General features: G+C 40.2%; 1 protein-coding gene across 3 annotated transcripts; it reads left to right on the top strand.

Moving 5' to 3' along the window:
* The first annotated feature begins 4833 nt into the window (after nucleotides 1-4833).
* Nucleotides 4834-19829, top strand: tmod4 (tropomodulin 4 (muscle)). Of its 3 annotated transcripts, none has more exons than XM_036135389.1 (10): nucleotides 4834-4918; nucleotides 10371-10522; nucleotides 12536-12692; nucleotides 13316-13435; nucleotides 16352-16444; nucleotides 16569-16699; nucleotides 17410-17517; nucleotides 17845-17988; nucleotides 18121-18265; nucleotides 19607-19629. In XM_036135389.1, exons 2-10 carry the CDS (start codon nucleotides 10421-10423, stop codon nucleotides 19627-19629), a joined length of 1023 nt encoding a protein of 340 aa, XP_035991282.1. In that variant the 5' UTR covers nucleotides 4834-4918; nucleotides 10371-10420. The 3 variants fall into 3 exon arrangements, with proteins under 3 accessions (XP_035991282.1, XP_035991283.1, XP_035991281.1); XM_036135390.1 differs by lacking the exon at nucleotides 4834-4918 and adding an exon at nucleotides 10011-10099; XM_036135388.1 differs by lacking the exon at nucleotides 4834-4918 and having other exon boundaries at nucleotides 10421-10522; nucleotides 19607-19829.
* The last annotated feature ends 4 nt before the right edge of the window (nucleotides 19830-19833 follow it).

Below are 19833 nucleotides of genomic sequence, written 5' to 3'. Positions count from 1 at the left end.
AAAATAAACCTAATATGTAAGTTTGACAGTACAGTCGGAAGTCAGAGTACAGCGACCAGATACTGATTAGGTGACGCTCCAAACAATCCATGGCATTTAAAGTGTTGTCTAGAGAGGTTCCGGCAATGAGTGGAACGTAATCAGACCACATTTTTGAAACGGTAAAAAAAGAACAAGCACATGAATAAGGAGTAAAGCATCAAAGGGATAATGGACATAGTCATTATCCGATACCGATTCGTCTCTGATTGTGATCATTGAGTTGTTCGGTGGGTGCAATGTTCTTCAGTGCAACACTTTCATACAGACGTCAACACGTGTTGTGATTGGCCAGGTAGGAATGCTAGGATGGTGAATTTCTAAGTCCTCCTTAACTATATACATGATTTATTTCCGCCTTAATGCTCCCACAGTCCCAAAAGGCTCATGGCAGATTTACTACATTTTGTATCGCTTGTTTTGTAATTGACCGCCAAGCTGACCGTGGTAGATCCTTCTCTCACCTGGAGCACACCTCAGGCCAAAGCTTTCCCTGCCTGGTAAGTCCTGGGAAGTGCCACATGATGTAAAGAGTGAGAGAATGACGTAAGAAAAAGAAAAGTGTCCATTCACTTTCTAAATGAGGCTCAGGTGAAACAGGGGAATATACCAACCTCTAGTGGAAAGAATTTAGACCTGGCCAGAGTAACAATTTACTGTAATTATTGTTGCCACCCTGAGGTGGACAGCATTTTATTTTGTTACACCACCTCTTTGTTTCAGTTTAGGTAAATAAAGACATTAAATGCTACAAAAATCAAACCCTTCTTCGGAGTCAAAGTATCTTTATTTGTCTCCCTTGGGAGAACTTTACCTTGGATAGAGGGACCAGCTGCATCAGACTACAACTTCAGTCGCTAATAAATAAGTCTCAGTAAAATAATATATACATATTCAATAGCAGCAACAGTTCATAAATCACAGTTAATCTAAAAGGTCATAATTTCATACTCACTCAGAAGTTTTTTTTTGGATGTTTCCAAAGATGTTTTGATCATTTATGTTGAGTAATGAGCTCCAAGTCTTCATTTTTAGCTCCCTCCATAAATTATCTTTAAGATTCAAGACAGGACTCTAACTGGGTGGCCTCAAGAGATTATTATTACTACCAGTAAGAAAAAAAACAACCACAGTGGGAAGTTATTTAAACCAGAATTTTGTTTAAATAACTAAACCACATGGTTTATGATTATTTTCGGGCTTAACCGCATGGATAGAAATACACTGTTTGACATTCTGATATTAAATTAGTCTGAGTGTTTCCTGTTTTAAGTCAGTTATGGATACCAAAACTATTCATATGTGTTAAATTCCAGAATAGCAAATGAGGTAATATAAAAAATGTCATTACTTTCTGCAAATTTCAAATGTTACACAGACTGAGAGTACTTTGGCTTTAAACAATCTGGAAAAGCCCACATGATGCCATGGTGTTCGTTCAACCCACTTCTTCTTTGTGTGACATCATGGTAAATCAAAGCAAATCAGCCAATTTATCGAAAAAAGGGAAGTGTGAACCTCTACAAGCGTAGTTCAGAAATTTCCAGATGACTGAAGCTGGCGGGTACATCTCCAGGTGTAAATAGGAAGGGGATGCCCAGCCTACGAGGGACAGGAATGGTCTCTACAGTCATAATAATAATTTGCTTGTCACTTTTATGTCCCACAAGTGAATGTTTTCTTCTTCTTTTTTCTGCTCTGAGAGATCAATCTCAGAACAAAATCAAAAATACCTTTGAACCAGAGTGAAACAAGCCACGAGGCCACTCAGAGATGAAACCATTACTTCAAACGCAACATAAAAAGCCAGGTCACAGATTGCAAATGCACTACAGGGGAAAAAATGATACATTTTTGCCGAGATTTCCTGTAAATTTAAGTGTTTGGCCATCATTACATTTGGAGGAAAAAGTGCAAAGCTTGTTAACGTGAGAACAAAATGCCATCTGTGAATTATGAGCAGCATACTGTTGCAGGGGAGACTAATTTAATTCACAAAATAGTTGGAATCTCAAGGACAGAACATGGTGCTGATATCTCAGGAATTCAGCCAGGGAGTTAAAGCTTGGGGTATAAATGAGCCTTCCAAATAGTCAGTGACTGTTATCACACTAAATCAATTACAAAGTCACTTAAAGAGAACAAGAGATGTTTTGGAGAGATCATAAATACCAACCTTAATGCTGTGGAAAATGTATGGAGCTGAAAGGATGTGTGCAACCAGTCATGTCAGGAGGAATGGAGGGAAAATACGAGAGATTGTTGGAAAATACCCAAAGGCTTGACCCAGGTGACACTGTTTAAAAGATAATTCTACTTAGAAAATGTAAAGGAAATCTTTAAAACTGAAGGACACTGACTGAATTCTGTAAATATAATATAACTGTAAACATTTTTAGTCAAGTCTAGTCTTAGTCTAGTCTAGCTCAACGTCAGACGAAAAAGGGAAAAAAAAGTTTATGAATCTTTTTGAAGAGTAGAGACATCTGGTGTGAACTGTATACAAATAAACGGGATTAATTTATATCTGCGTGTGTTTTTCTCTCGACTCTCCAGTTTTCCCCAAAGTCCAAAAAGATGCAGATCGTGGTGAGTGGAGATTCTCTTTGTCTCACTGGTATCATCTTGAAATTGACCGGTTACCCTGTCCATACTGGACCCCTCCTATCATCTGGACCAGGCTTCAGTCCCAGAAGTATCAGTTTAGCTGGTTAGATGAAAAAAAAGAAATGGTGATTTTATGCCACCTAGTGGTAATAAGAAGAGAATAGTTGTTGTTTTTTTTTCAGATAGGGATACAATGAATTAAACACTCAGGATGCATGAATATATCACCAAAAAAAATTAGAATTTCCAAAGAATTGTTTGGAATTGCCACATGATGTAAACAGTGAGAAGAAGAAGTGAAATGAATAGTTTCTGTCCTTGAACTTTCTAAATGATGTTCAGGTAAAACAGGGGAACCACATACCAATCACTGCTCTGCTGGGGAGAATCCCTAAACCTGTTCAAAACAAAAGTCAGCAGTAAGTAATGTTGGTACCAGATTTTTTTTTATTATTATTACATAACCTGTTTGTTTTAACTTTAAAAATGTGGAGGGAAAAAGATTGAATGATGTGAACAAAATATAAAAGGTAAGCATGAGGTGGAAAGATGCTGAAATGAATGTTGAAGAATCAGAATCAAACCAGAGACAGAAATTAAAGGATAAAACTGAATTCAGCTTGGTGGAAACTATACATTCAAATGAAGGATTAATGTTAGAAAGTTAAAACACTGGAAAATTGTAATTGAAAATAGATGAATGAATTTTCTTGCAGAGTTGATTCAAAATATTTCAACCCAACTGTATGTCACATTAGTTATCTGTTGTCACGTTTTCCTTTTATTTCTGTGCCCATGTGATTTTACAACAACAAGGTAAAAACAGAGTGACTGGCAATAGTAACAATAGTATTAATTAACCACATTAATAGTATTTAAACAACATTTGAATAATTCCCAGCTACTTTTAGGACTTCAGTTATGATATAAGGGCAATTATAAGTCAAATTACTGTGATTAAAGATTACTTGCAAATGTTCACCAATGTTGTTTTATGTTGTGCAATGGGCAATCAAACTAGGACTTTGCTTGACGTTAATTTAGAAAAATAAGTTGTACTTGCTCAATAAGTTACAGCAACATTCCCAATTTCTACTACTATCACTAATAATAATAATAATAATAATAATAATAATAATAATAATAATAATAATAATAATAATAATAATGTCAAAAAAAATGGTGTAAAAACATCCCAACAATATACTGTTAAAAAATTATCATATTGTAAAAAAGTTATATTTTCAGATTGAATTTTTTTCCCATGTCGGCAGAAGGAAAATCCTCTACAAACAAACCCACTCCACTAAGATGTTTTTTAAAGTCTATAAGGAATTCATACTTTTAAAGGTTTGATTATGACCAGCCATGTTGTCTGGTTTAGAGACCAGTCTGAGGAAGCGTAGCTGAATTTAGGAGCGATGAAGATGTTCTCTGTGGGAGCGACGAGGACGGAGAGAGCGAGGAGCATCGTCAGAGGAACAGCGGATGTTGTACTGGAGACAAAGCCAGAGAGGCCAGGCTGAGATGTAAGGTGAGTTATTACATCGGTAGAAGGACGCTAAGGGTGCAGCTGCCAGGTAGGAGGCCTGGAGGAAGAGATTTATGGATGGAGTGAGACAGGATATGAAGTTAGATGGTGTGAGAGAAGAAAAAAACTTTATTTGTCATTGCAACAAAACCTGTTTTCTGCATTTAACCCACCCCTGAGGGAGCGTTGGGCAGCTTTACAGCAAACTGGGGCCTTGCTCATGGAAAAGGCGGAAAGAAAAAGATTTAAGAAGAATATGAGTGCATTTATTGACAAAACCTATAAATATTTGTAAATTATTTTACAGTTAACGATTAATTATTAGTATATAGATCAGATCTGGAGTTTAAGGCTTTTGCACATGTTAAGTTGCCAGGTCTGGCACTGGTTGTGGAGGCTGTTGTAGCTGCACTTCTGCTCCAGTGTACATCCCCACTAAAACCATTAGATGTCCTCCTTTCTCCTTCTGTTGGACTATCATCTGAAAGCCTGACGAGGAGCGCGCCCCACATCTCCCCCTGCGACCCCCTCCTCTGTCTCACAGCCAAAAGAATAAAACGCTGACTTCTCAAAGTGCCGTTGGTGAGCCCGTCTCAGCATAGCAACCCTGAAGCCTGACCCATGAGAGAGAGAGAGAGAGGGAGGGAGGGGGGGGGGGGGGGGGGGAAAGAAGAGAGGGAACCTGCTCAAACTTCAGCTTCTGTCCTGGTGAGGGGCTTCAGCCCTGTGCTTTCTGGGAAGGTAGGTGCCAGGCTGCTCTCTCCTCTGTCTCTGCTGCTTCTTCTTCTTCTTCGTCATGTGGGCATCCGTTCATTTCTCTTTCTGGGTCAGAACTGAGCGAGTCGAGTCGTTGAAACGCAGATCTGTTGTTCAGGAGTTCTTCAGTGTTCCTGAAATTGGTTTAGAGTTAAGGCCAAAAACTGTGCGGGTTTATGCGAGGTATATTTTGCCAGCTCCTGTGTTCAGCAGAGGGTGAAGCCATCCGGCTGCGTCCCATCGCCGTGTGGTTCATTTGTCACAGACATTTGGGACATTTGTCTCTGGAGGCTGTAGGTTGGATGCAGAGAGGGTAAAGTTTGTCCTCTTTTCACCAAGTCCCTTGAATCTCCACTAAAGTCTGACATCTTTATTTCTTTACCCTGGATCAGATTGTCTTTCAAGGGTCCGTCCTCAAACAAATCTTTTAAAATGTGCTCTCAGGGCTCTCCAAATGGTCCTCCAACACGGTCTCAAGTAGCAACCCAAGCCGGGGTGCATTGACACGGCTGAAAGTAGCTGACTGACTTGTGAGGCTAAAATTAATCTGAGGGCTGATTTGGAATGTTACACTCGGGCGGTAAGGCGTGGAGAAGATGACCCTGGCATGGTGAGAGATCCTCAGAGAGGTCTGCAGCAGAACGAGCGTCTCTCATTCGGCCATGGTTACAGAAAATGAGAAATCTGAAGGGCAACCAAAGCTGGAGTTTGGTTTCTAACACCTAAATTAATTATCTGTTCCCCAAGTGATGGAGAAGATGGGATAATCATTTCAGAGGATGTGTGTGTGCATAACCTTCAACTCTGTGATAATAAAACCCCAATAATTATATTGTATTTTTTATTTTAAAAGGCTATTATCTCCTGCTGCTGCATTACTTTAGATTAAATTCAACCTATTAAACAAGCATTTTCACTGCATTTACGTCTGATGTTCAGGAATTTGTTTGTAAAACTCTATAACTCAGCCATAAATGTTCATTAAATAGGAGGGGGAAAAAACTACAAGCAGAGAAATCAGATGCTGTGGGTAAACTTTTACTTGTACTTTTAAAAGCTGGTTGCAGGTTGAACTCAATACTGGGAACAACAGACATACAGACGAAGAATCTTTATTGATTTGCTCGCGTTAACAAGCTGCTTGTCAGAAAATTGATGGTTGTCATTTTTTAGGACAGAGCTACGCTACACTTAGCATAAAGAAAGTCACTCTTCAGTGGGATGGTAGCTCCATTTTTCTCATGGATAAACCTCACAGACACAACTATATTCTCACAAACATCTACAGGTGCTTAGATTCAGGTGTTTACAGACTCACTTCTATACAGAAAACCCCTATTATTATCTTCAGCTTTCACTTTGTACATTGTGTATTAAATAATCCTGTATATTCTTCAGTGATGGCATCAAGGCGTTGGTTGTTTGTATCTATAATACTCTATCAGCTCGTTCTGCTGTTCTTTTTATATCTCTCTTTGCAGGTGTAGAAGCAGACTGATGATGTATCGTTCTCTCCCTTTTCTCTCCTCTTTCTCTCCCTTTTCTCTTTCACCTTTTCTCCTGTTTTTTTTCTACCTTCTTGTTTCAGTGTCCATTTAACATGAAATATTCCCTGCATAAATTATAATAAAGCTTCTCGCATGTATAAATCAAGTGGAGCGCTATGGCTAAAGCAGTAAGGTTCCGCTTGTGAAAAAAAATACTGTTGGGCTCTTTTTGGCATTAAGACAACAATTCTTAATGCCAAATTGCCAAACAGGACACACAAAATAATTTAAAATAAATAAAAAATGATGGTAGCTCACGAAATAAGATGTGTAACGGTTTCACCTGGTCTTTGGGCAGAAAAGCTGCTTCAATGTGAAAAATACCAAACTGACTAGTAAGGACTAAATAAACATTATGATCCAACAATGTCTAAATCTAATTATTGTTAGATGTATCCACCATAAAAGTGACAGAATGTAAAAATGTTAGAAGGTTGACTTTTTTTAAAACAGGTCTCAGAGATGATCTCTGGGGTCTTTTCTATTTTCTGTAACAAAAAACAAAAAAACAAAAAAAAAAGATTAAACAATGCTAAATGGGTAATAGGGATAAAAGATGGGAAACAATAATTTTCTGCATCTTACTTTCATCTTGCTCCAGAAATCAGTCAGCACTAGTTGCAACATTTATAATTGTTGAAGTCTTAACAGTGTCTTGTCTAACATCAAATTCAGATTCATTGCTTGATAACTATTATTGTTTGATTAAACTCTACAAGTGTGAACAAGACACGATCATTTACCAAGAAAGGTTTAGCACGTTTCCTTAGAAAATCTTGACAGTAATAAACAAAAGAATCAAACCAGAAAAACTTCATTTGTTAGCCACAGTTTTCTATCTAAAATATAAGCTATAAGATGAACCCATAGAAGTTGCTTGAGTTGATGATTTATCTTGTGTACCCGGTGACATTTATTTACTTCTGAAAAAGAAAATGATGGTAAATAATTTTTTGCTTTTTCAGGAGGAGACACAGGAGTCTGAATTTGTAGTTCCTCCCATTTCTCATTATTAAAGTCAGAAAAAACGTCCTTCTTTGCATTTTGTTTAGCACCTAAACGACATATAAAATATCCGTAACTGAAAATAAGCCCTTTAGAGTCACAGTCAGACTTTAGTTGCATACAGAAACCCAGCTGCAGGGGACAAATAAACATATTATTGCATTTGCAACATTTAGCGCCACTTTCTGTGACATTCTTTAGTTTAATTTTAAGACGTAATAAGAGTAAATTTGTATGAATATTGGACGTTTATTAACCGGTTTCATCGTGGGCCATCACATACTAAAGTTTAGAGGTCAATATTAGGGCAATGGCACAAACTGTTGTAGACAAGATTTTCATGTTTCAGTGTTTTATTCAGCGATGAGGACAAGTTTTAAAGCTGAAATGTTTTATAGAGTCTCTTTCTGTTTCTATTTTAAAGGGAGTGTTGGTGAAGTTTAGGGACAGATTTAAAAGCAATAAAAAAAGACGCACTTTGCCAGCTTGTGTATTTTAAAATTGGTCTCTCGTTCATGGTAAAACCAAATCATGACTGAGTTGTATTCCACTTTTTTTTTTGATCAGCATGCTCCCCTCTCCTCCTTATCCTTTAAATCTCTACCTTCCTCCACTCTTAGCCAGCGATCCTGGCTTTGTGTCGTCGGCTTTACACATTAGTGCAGCAGTGAGCCGTCGAGTCACGCAGGAACAAACATACAAGCAGTTTGATCATATGGTCTCACTTCTGCTTGTTGCTGAACAATCAATGCTTGATTGTTCAGGAGACCTGACAACCTATACCCAGATCACTTTTTATTTCTTGGTTAAACCATTAGAACAAAATTCATGACAAATGGTAAAATCATGGGTTGATGTTGAGATTAAAGATAGCTGCTTCTAATCGCCTGAAAACATCTATCAGTTTCTGGCTTTACAAACTGGGAATCGTATGTGCAAAGAGGTCAGATTGTTTTTGGAAAGGTTAACTTTGATTTTATGTTTGGTTGATGACTCAAAGAAATTATTTCAATAAAAATGGACAAAGGATAAATGTTTAAAGCTCAGCTCTGTGTGTCCTCAGTGAGTGGTGGCGACTCTTAAAGCAGTAGTAAGTCGTTCTATAACAATGTTTTAGGATAAACCAGCCCTGTGCTACTTTGGAAGAGAACGGTGAATTTTTCCTTGTATCCAAGCTCCCAGATTCACAGAATCGTTGTATTTCTTTACCGCGGTCCGTCTGGACCTTGCGGCTCTGTGTCCAGCAGGATCTTGATCTACTGAGCATTTTATGTTTGTGCTTTCTGCCTCTGCGGCAAAGTCGTTACATAAATTGTCACATTTCGTCACCTTGGCCTTGTAATTTATTTTTGCTAAGAATAATTTTGCAGAAATCAACTTGCTGTATTATTTTGTGTGTTTTCTGAAAAACCTGGAAAAAAAATTGATTTAGGCCATCATGTCCTGGAAGGTGATTTACAAACAACATCTGGATCAGAATGAAAGCTCTACATTCGAGTTGATCTGGTTTTATTTACTTAGTCTTTCGTTCCCTTTTGCTGCTCTGAGACTGTGTCACGGGGATTAAAGATCCAGGAGGGAAACCCAGAGATCCCTCTTGCCAGCTGCACTCTTCAGCTCATTCTGAGGGATCCTAATGTGTCATCTGTTGAGAAAGGATATGAACTCCCTCCGGCGAGTTCTGGGTCTGTTCGGGGTCTCCTCCCAGGAGGATGCATCTGGAAAACCTGGGAAGAGAGGCCCTCCAGGAGCCATCGGCTTTATTTTGAATTCTCCCTGAATGACGAAGATTTTCCTCGCTTATCTCATGGCCAAAATCTGGTAGAGAAAATTCAGTTTTGGTGATTTTTTTATTTATTTATTTTAAACCTTTTCTCAATAGCGGGGGTGGCCGGGCTCAGCCTAGAAGAACGGGTGAGGAGCTCCGTTATCTGGAGGGCGCTCAAAGTAGAGCCGCTGTTTCTCTGCGTGGAAAGGAGCCGGTTGAGGTTGTTCGGATCGTGATGCCGCCTGGGTTGCCTTCCTCTGGGGGGTTTCTGGCCACGTCCCACTGGGAGGAGATAAGACCCAGAACTTGCTAAAGGGACTTTATATCCCATCTGGCCTGGGAACGCCTGGGAACCCCCCCCAGAATTAGCTGGAGAGTGTTAATGGGAACAGGGAAGTCTGGGTTTGTTGCGATCTTATCCAAGATAAGCGGAAGGCAACGCAAAACCCAATTCAGGGGAGATTTTATGTCTCTGTCAAAGATGGGAAAAATCTGGACCAACAATGAAAACGTTTGCCCCTCCAACACAGACGTCCCTTCCTCCCTCACACGCGTGTTTAAAGTTCTTGTTATGTGCGACCAACCCTCTGCCCCGTGTTTGCGGGACAGCGGTCTTGCAGCAGCGTTTGCAGATATGTTTTGGGTGGGCCTGCTTCTGTATGAGCGGGTGTTTGTCAATGATAAATAAGGGATGGCTCTTTTCAGTCCTCCCTACATTCTGCTATTCTTAGTTGCCATGTGGTGAGCGAAGGGTTTAAGGTTACAAGGACCCTGCTCTCTTTGTGACACGCGTTTCACGTATGCCGGGCTTCAGAGCGCGGCCCGTCAGCTTTGACGCGCTTTTAGGTGAAGCTGCTCTCCTCTGTGGCTGTTTTTTTTTTTTTCTTGATCATCAGAAATCAGGAGACCCATAACCAGGGATTTAGGAGATTTGGCATTTACACAAAATGTTGGACGAGCTGGGGACTGACGTCTATAAAATGAGCTGTAACATGGATCCTTGAGTCACTTTTTTGAGGGTTTATAATTAATGTTTGTAAGCACGTCAAGGGGCAGGTTTAAAAAAAGACTTCTGATGGTTTTGTAATAGTTTTCTCTGCCTTTCTTTCCCCCACAGTGCCCTCTGATCCAGGGGTGTGTATGAGTGAGCGGGAGTGCATGTAAGCCATGTCGGACCCAAGGAACATCGATGAGGATGCCATCCTCAAAGGCCTCAGCCCTCAAGAGCTGGAGCAGCTGGAGTATGAGCTGCAGGAGATGGACCCTGAGGTACGGAGCTTCTGATCACCTGCTACTGATGCTTTTTGTCACAACGGGTGATCAACGCCAAATAGTTGTACGAAATCTTGACATTATATTTCTGTTTCCCATCCTGATGACACCAAAATGCAACAACGTCTACAAATTGGAACTAGTGTTCTACACATAAACTGTACAAACTACAGGAATATCATGAGACTGGGACGGAGGTTCACTTTCCAGCAGGACTGTGACCTGAAGCACGCTGCTAAAAAAAAAAGACACTCGAATGGTTTAAGTGGAAACATTTAAATGTTCAGACCCCGATCCAATTGACAGTCCGTGGTTACACTTAAAGGCGTACTATGCAACATTTTCCAGTTAATTAATGTGTTCCATACTGTTTTGGATGATTAAATTAGTCATTTCAGGTCGAACAAAGGTTTTCTCGGCCGTCCTGGTGGTCTGTGGGGGAAATACCGCACTTGCAATTGCAAGAGCTCACGGCCCGCACACACAGAAGTCTCGCTTTACGGCGAGAACTCCATGTGTTTTTTCCCTGCCATTCACTATATGCACGCGCGAAAGCAACAACAAAGAACCGCGTGTTAACGTCAAATAAACATTCAAGCATATTATTATTATTATTATTTTTTTTTATGTTGGCGAGATGCTACCGCGGCGGCGGCGGCGAGGCGGTGGCGTCTCGCCAACATAAAAAAAATAAATAAATAATAATAATAATAATAAAACTGGCGGCGGCGGCCTCGCCAAGATAGCGCTGCGGGAAGCTTGATGTTCATACTTTCACTGTGTTAGTCATTGTTTGTACTGCCGTTTTTTCCACTTTTCGTTGCGTTCGCCTGTCTGCTAAGCTCAAAACAACCGTGCCTGGCTTGACGGAGGAACCAGAACAGCTGAGCATCTTTACGACAGTGCACTTTTACTTTCGCCCTCTGGGGGGAGCCTCGCTGGAAAATCAACCCCGGTTGCATAGTATGCCTTTAAAGATCGCTGAATGGAAGTGAAAACCCTTCTGACGTGAAGGAGCTGGAGCCGTTTAGCCTTGAGGAACGGGCAAAAATCCCAGAGGCCGGACGTGATGAGTTCATGGAGACTTGTGCAGAGATCAACAGTTCAGGCGGGAGTAGCTGTAAACAGAACTCCTAGTAGTGCACTCCACAAATCTTTAAGGAAGAGTAGCTAAAAGTGTGGAAATAATGAATGAATAAATAAATAAGAAGCCCTTTTTGTAGTTTGCCAGAATCCATGTAGTGAAATACATTCGGGGAAAGATATTTGATGTAAATAAAATGTTTTTGAAACTAAATTTGTGGTAAGGTGGCAAATTAACTTGAGAAGTAATACTTTTTTTTTCTTCCTGTATGTGGACAGACTGCTCATTAACCTAGTTTTTTTTGTTTGCAACCAACCCAATTTAGAGCTTGTAGAAAAGTGTTTATTCCTCTTTCCACATTTGGACAAACATCAACATACTTGACTGGGATTTTATGTGACAGGCCAAAGATGATGCCTACGGAAGTGAGGCATCCCCGCAGGCTGATGCTGCCATCCTCCTGCTGTGTGACGGGAATGATGTTTTCAGGGTTTGCAAACTGCAAACAGGACTTCTCGTGGTCCTCTTTTAAAAATGCCTTTCTTTTTTGCCGCCCTTCCAATAAGGTCTCGTTTGTAGACTGCTTGTTGTCAGAGTCTCCCACCGGAGCAGCTCCTCCAGAGTCACCATGGGTTGCCTCTCTAATTAAGGCTCTCTTTGCTTAGCTGTCAGCTCAGGTCAATGGACATCTTGGTACGTTTGCATTTGTGTCATTAGTGCAACGCTTGAAATAGATTTTAGAGCACATCCCTGCTTTAAAACTCTCCACTACTTTCTACCTGACAGACCTCTGAGAGTTCCCAGAACGTGTGCTTTAAAACGTTCAAGAATTCACCGTTTCTTCACTAAAATAAAATGGCCATTATATTGCCTTGTTATACTTCATTTCTAATTGACATAACAAACCCGATCTCATGTGCTCCCAGAATGCCATGCTCCCAGCTGGCATGAGGCAACGAGACCAGACGAAGAAGAGCCCGACGGGGCCGTTTGACCGTGACGCTCTGATGCAGCACCTGGAGAAGGAGGCCCTGGAGCACCCCGACAGGGAGGACCTGGTGCCCTTCACCGGGCAAAAGAAAGGTCGGGAAGAGCCGTAAAAAGGCGACACGTCTCACTTAGTTCTGCTCTGAGTTTTAGGAAACTTTAGGAAAAAACAGTACTAAAGGAGCTCTGGTTTCTGCAGGTCTAGTTTCTGGCTTTTTCCAGCTTTTTAAAGCATCCACACCATTGCAGTCTGCAATGCACCACTGCACCAAAGTTCAGTGCTCTTAGTTTCAGATGTGAGGGATGTTGCAGCTGACTGCCTTTTGAGGCCACATTCATTATCCAGCTGCAGTCCAGCATGTTTACACCTAAAAGGTTTTAGATTTTTGTAAGAGAATGTTTGCACTGTAGGTCCAATTTATCATATTCATTAAATAGAAACTGGAAATGCAAGTTTCTGCTCCATCCAAATTTCAATTTTGTCCGATTTCAAGCTGCTGCTGTGAAGATTTAGCACCAGAGAACGATGACAACGTACCGGTGTACGATTCATGACTGCTTCCTAACTCTGAAAACGCTTTCATAAGGAGAACTGTCATCCAAAAAGTTTATTTCTCATCCAAACAGTGAATAAAATCTGCAGAACCTCAGTTAATTTGAGGTGATGAGCATATAAAGTATTAAAACTCATGTTTTTTTCATATTATTTCTCTGTCCAGGGAAGGAATTCGTGCCTAAGAAGCCAAAGGAGATTCCCCTGAACGAGCAGGTGATCCTGGAGCCGGAGCTGGAGGAGGCTCTGAAAAACGCCACAGACGCAGAGATGTGCGACATTGCAGGTTAGAGAAGCACCGTCACTTTAGAAACATCAGTAGCATGTTTTTATGTCACAAAAATGTTCACCATAAGCCTCATCAAGTTTGCAGAGTAAAAATAACTAAACTTAGTAAGCCAACGGAAATGTATCCCACTCAAGCGTTTAATATCACAGCAGCTTTAGAACGCTGATGCTGTTTTTGATTGAATATCCAAAAATGTAAAAAAAAAAAAAAAAACGGGCATGTTTATGCTTCGCTTTTCCAAAATGTGTCCCCCCCCCGTTCAGTTTCCCACCAGCAGCGGCTCACTAAAGCGCGATAACGTGATCTCATTGTTTTCTCTGCAGCCACTCTGACCCACATAGTTCAACACGGGCCTGTTGTCTCCACTGTTGCTTTCAAAATTGTTTCCCTCAACACCAAGACGGCAAAGTTGTCCCGGGCGAACAGACGCTGCCAGAAATGCGGCGGGTTCCAATTCCCCGAGCTCAGCGGCTCTAAAATAAACAAGCCTGGCCCGAGGCCACTGAAGAACGGGTGGGGAGGATGCGGGGTCGGTCCGAGCAAAGATACTGTATCTGCTACAAGCAGACATGTTGGGAAGGCACTGCAGTTTCCTCTGCTTCCTGAAGGCGAGGATGGATAAACTCTAGTTTAGGATTCAGAATGTGACGTGTCCCGTTGTTCAGAAAGAACCTTTTATAAAAAAAAAGTGAATAGAAATGCACTGGAGGATTTTATTCTGAGCAGCACTGGAAAGACAAGTGTTGCTCTCACAGCAGACAGGTGACCAAAATTCAGAAAGTCAAACTCATGGCTGCTAATCACTAATTGGATTGAGTTCTGAAGTGGAGCAAACCGAATCGTTAAACAAGTCAACTTCATTGAGTTTGGCTAAGCAGGCTGAACGAGCAGCCGAGCTCCTCTGACCGTCCCGTCAGGCGAGCAGGCATCTGTAGAGGTGGAACGGGGGCGGGGGAGGGGGGGGGGTTGGTCCAGCGCCGCCGGCCCGTTAAAGCCGCTGCATGTTTGACCCTGGACAGCATCCAGATCAGGATTAAATCTCAGTTAGCCCCTGTCAGTGTTTGTGTGGGCTTTTATGGTGGACACGCTGAAAGATTGCATAAACTGTCCCATCTGAGCTGAGACGGCATCAGGAAAGTTAGGCCAAAAAGTTCAATTCTAAATTGTGTTTTTTCTCTCTTTAGACAATCACTTTAAGTTTTTGTTTTAGTTCTAGTTCAGGGGTCTGCTTTGTGTTGTAAAGCCACCACGGTTATTGCCGGGGCCAAGTAGGATGAGGCGGGGCTGTTAATTGCCAGAACCCCCCCCCCCCCCCCCCCCTCCCATAAATCCCTGCCCCCTGAATAAGCAGCTGTCCCCCCTGGCTTCTCTTTTCTCTCAAGGCCCTTCCCATGGTTCCCCACACCGGGCCTGGAGGCTGCTGGGTGGGGAGGTGGGCGCTGTCACACATCACTCTGGGGCTGGCACTTCCCAAAAAGCAGGCAACAAAACAACAGTCTGCCACCTTCTGGTGACAAACTGTAATAACAGCAGCTGAAGAAAGAAAAGACAGCAACATATTTACTTGTATTTCACTCCTTTTTTTAAAGATATATTAAGCAAAGAGGGAAATAAAGATGCTTAAGTACTGATCCATACATTGTTGTTTTATTTAAAATACACATAGTTCTCATCCTATTCCAAATGTGCGTTTATGTTGCAAATTTGACAGGATGATATAAATCAACTGATTTGTCTTTTTTTTTTTTTTTTTTTACATAGTGCCAATTCATAATGAAGACCTTTATGAAACAAACTAAGAAACGGATTAAATTGAAATTTAAACTAGTTTGAGAAATTCTGGTACTTCCAGATTTTAGCTTGTGGTCGTCTTGTAGACGCCGTTTCAGCACAAACATGGTACTTCTGACTTAATGATTGCAGATGTTGTTCACTTAGATGTGAATTCAAATGTTATTTAATGGGTTTTAGTGACGGACAGTTGGATTTAACGCGCAGCCGCAGCCTTTCACAGCTCTAGAAAGCTTTTCTTTAACTGATACCTGTCTGGTTACATATCCAGCCAGTTAGTGTTAAAATTATATTTAAAAAACTGTCTAAAGCTCAAAAGTCTTTAAAAAAAAAATAGCTTTTGTGGAACTGGGAGGTATTTGGAACCATCCCCCATGAGAAGATGTGTGCGGTTCTTGGAGGAAATGAGGAGTCGTTCACTTAGGTAGTTACTTTAGTGAACGACTAGTGTTAAGGAGAGCTCTGTTATCCTCACAATGGTCACAAATAGCTGCTACTACTACTCTACATCTGTTTCTAATGCATATGGTTCTAATTATCAATTTCCTTTTTTTGTGTATGAATTCTGTCTTCTCTTTGTTTTGCGTGTGTTTTTTTTTCATTAGTATTTGTTTTAAATGCCTGTTGTTAAACCCCTGCCACCTCTGGAACAGACCATCCATCCATTGATTGTCTAGAAGTGTTTATAAGTACCAGGCTGTGGTGGGGCTGGTGTTTATCTTCGCCGGTCTTTGGGCGCGCACACTGGACAGGTCACCAGTCTGTTTAGCGATTAAGCTTAATCTATATACTTAATGTTTTCGTACTTTGGGAGGAAGCCGGCGCTCCTGAAGAGAACCCAAAAATGCCCGGGGAAAACATGCCAGGACCTTCCTGTGCACCATGCAGCCCAGTCTCTACTCAGCTCTGACAAAATAACACAGCATTTTTGTTCTGAGACACATACATAGGCTGCCAGGCTGACCGGCGTGTTACAACTTGTCTTAACTTGTCTTTAGGTCAGAGTAGAGACACAGTAACAGGTTGGGTTTAAAAGATAAAAACTGACACTAAAGCAGGCCGTGCTTTAGTATAAAGCAGTTCCTGTATATCTGAACAGTGGTTGTCTCTCTGTACCTGCAGCCATCCTTGGAATGTACACGCTGATGAGCAACAAGCAGTACTACGATGCCCTGGGCACCACAGGCACCATCGCCAACACAGAGGGCATCAACAGTGAGTGAAGCTCACTTTAGAAACTGCAGAAATCTGATCTCTGACATTTAACAGTGCTGAGGCGTCCAGATTCGTTTCACCCGGCATCTCTTTGGTCTCGCTTGTGTCTTCCTTTCACATCCAGGTGTTGTGAAACCAGATCCGTTCAAGATCTTCCCTGAAGAACCTCCAAACCCCACCAATGTGGAGGAGACAGTGGAGAGGATCCTCAACAACGACAGCTCACTCACTGAGGTCAACCTTAACAACATCAAGGTAGCTTCTGTGCTCCATCGCCACATGAAATAACAAATAGATGTTCTGTTCTTCAAAACATACTAAACCTGAAGACTGTTTTCAAGTTATTTTATGAATTTCTGTCCTTTGCCAGTATATATATATATATATATACACACACACACACACACACACACATATATATATATATATATATATATATGTATATATATATATATGTATATATATATATATATATATATGTATATGTATGTATGTATGTATGTATATATATATATATATATATATATATATATCTCTTATATATGTCTCTCTATCTAGATCCTCTGTGAAGGAGATACTGATGATATTGAGAGAGATGGGGACGAGAGGAACAGAGACAGAACAGGAGAGAGAGATAGAAAGAGTGGAATCGGGGGAGGAGAGAGACATAACAAGAGAGAGAGAGATAGAATACACAAGAGAGATAGAGAAGAATTCTTCTAAGAGACTAGAAGATAGGAGAGAGGGCTATCTAAGAAGAGAGAGGTAACAGAGTATCATACTAGAGAGAGATAGGATACAATATAGTATATATATATCAATACTATATAGATATATAGAACATTCCCTATATATATATATATATGTCTATATATATACATGTGTATATATATATAAATAAAGTACAACATTTAATTTAAATCTGGTTCAAATCAAGATTACTACGTTGACCATTTGACTTGTAGGACATTCCCATCCCAACACTAAAGGAGGTCTTTGAGGCAATGAAGGAGAACTCCCATGTGGAGGTTCTGAGCATTGCTGCGACTCGCAGCAATGACCCTGTGGCTTATGTGAGTACATCCAAGTTTAAATAGCTGTAGCAGCAAGAAAGACACATTACTTAAGACTCTGGTGTTATTGCTGTTGCTTTTATTTTGTTTAAATCAGATACATTTTCCAGTAGAGTATATATTTTCTGCAGTGTTACATGCTGGAAATTATTTGAAAGCGGACTAACTGTGGTTAAATGATATAGTTATGAGACAGCTTGAGAAAATAAAATAAAAAATAAGCCAAAGTATTCATAAACTGGCGTCCCTTCAGTGTTTGCCAAATGATTTCCACCTTAGAACATGTGATGATATGTATGGTTGTGTGCATTGCTCTGTGAACTACAGGCTTGTGCTGAGATGCTACAGGAGAACACCAGCTTGCAGAGTCTTAACATTGAGTCCAATTTTATTACTTCAGACGGCATGATGGCCATCATTAAAGCCATGGCTAATAACGCCACACTGGTGGAGCTGAAGATCGACAACCAGGTAAGAAACAGACGTCCTGAAGATTAGTTTCAACGCACTTAAAGTTTAACTTTTAAATTTTTTATTTGTTAAAAACAAACCAGAAATATAAGTCATTTTTAAGGTAAATTCCTCTCCGTTCCTTTATTACAGAGGCAGAAGCTGGGCGACACAGTGGAGATGGAGATCGCCTCCATGTTGGAAAACAACTCCAGCATCCTGAAGTTTGGATATCACTTTAACCAGCAGGGCCCCCGAGCCAGAGCTGCCATGGCCATCACAAGAAACAACGACATGCGTGAGTGCTGCCCACTCTGTTCAGGACAAGTTTTGTCTTAGTAATCAGAAATAGATCAACACAGACACTCCAAAATCAGTGAAGAACCTTTAACTTGAAATGGATAGAGTGAGAAGTTTAAATCTCATCACTGGCCTTTACATCTTGGTCATTTTTGGCTTTTAATGACACATTTGAGCCTTTCTTTCAGATGGATTGATTACAAAACTTTTATCTACTCCAAACCCAGTTTTTTATGTGTTTGGGTTTATTGTCCTGTTGGAACATGCCGTTGATTGAGGTGAAGCTGGAAGTTAGAGGTAGGCCTCCTTCATTATTCCCTTCATCTTCATTCATCTAACACAGACTGATGCTTGACAGTTGGAAGGGATTTTAGGCGTTAAAAGCTTCAAAAGTATACTAATTGAACACGAAACTGGTCTTTTGGCAATTTCCAGTTCATATAGTTAAGACTCGGCGGTGCCTGAGATATTTTAACCAATTTTGACCAGAAAGTTTAAATTTAAGATAAAATCCAGTGCTCCCAACAGGACAGTAATTACAAACACATCAAAACAGTTTTCCAATGAATAAACCAGGCTAACATTTAAGCTTTTGTCTCTGACCCCGGGCCCATTAAAAGTTTGTTGACTGCTCATAAAAGCTGAGTCAATGTCAGGAAACCAGATGATTTGAAATGAACTGTAACAATTCTGCTAATTGGAGTGGACAATTATCAAGCTAAAATAATCCCAGAAGTTTAGTTATGGCTATAAAAAGCATTTGGTTGTCATGTAATTTGAAAAGTGAAATGTAAGTAACTTTGTATATCTATATATATATCTATATCTATATATAGATATAGATATATCAAACTTAATCTCAATCTATTTCGCAAAGCTTTTTAACAACTCCAGTGTTTCGGCTGTTGTTCTATGAAGATTATATCTATCTATCTATCTATCTATCTATCTATCTATCTATCTATCTATCTATCTAGATAGATAGATAGATAGATAGATAGATAGATAGATAGATAGATAGATAGATAGATAGATAGATAGATAGATAGATAGATAGATAGATAGATAGATAGATAGATAGATAGATATCTGGCTATGCAAATATTAGAGTGAGTTTTTAAACTCATATAAACTCTTAATTGTACAATTATTTCATTCTGGGAATCAAGTAGTTAAAATCAATCAATGAAAGCAAAAGAATAAAATAAATATTAGTGCTTTTGATGAGTGTAAATTTTTAATCAGAACCGCCCCTACATTTTAGGAAAAACAGCTTCCATTTAGATTAAGCGAAACAGTAATATTGTACATTTACCTGTAATATTTCTCTCCTTTGCAGTTCGCCAACAGAGACTGAGATGAAGCAAACAGGCTGAAGCCCTCAGAGCCCAAAAAGACTGCGGATGACAACAAGCTGCCGGCTTTGGCTCTCAGGGCTGTGCCAGCGATGAACGAAGCTTCCCAAATAAAGCTGGGTCACATCAATGTCTAACATCCATGCTTAACCATTTCATTTCATTTCATTTGCTGCTCAATTCATTATAAAACGATGTGATCAAATGTGAA

Source organism: Fundulus heteroclitus, chromosome 3, assembly GCF_011125445.2.
Source record: "Fundulus heteroclitus isolate FHET01 chromosome 3, MU-UCD_Fhet_4.1, whole genome shotgun sequence".
NCBI lineage: Eukaryota > Metazoa > Chordata > Actinopteri > Cyprinodontiformes > Fundulidae > Fundulus > Fundulus heteroclitus.
The sequence above is the reverse complement of the archived record's forward strand: the minus strand, read 5'-3'. Positions and strand labels throughout refer to the sequence as shown.

Excerpts from the sequence above, each read along its gene's own strand:
- tmod4 (XM_036135388.1), top strand. The coding sequence starts at position 10,421 with ATGTCGGACCCAAGGAACATCGATGAGGATGCCATCCTCAAAGGCCTC. Across the intron at positions 12,693-13,315 it reads CTTCACCGGGCAAAAGAAAG|GGAAGGAATTCGTGCCTAAG; the intron begins GTCGGGAAGAGC and ends TTCTCTGTCCAG. Across the intron at positions 18,266-19,606 it reads CACAAGAAACAACGACATGC|TTCGCCAACAGAGACTGAGA; the intron begins GTGAGTGCTGCC and ends TCTCCTTTGCAG.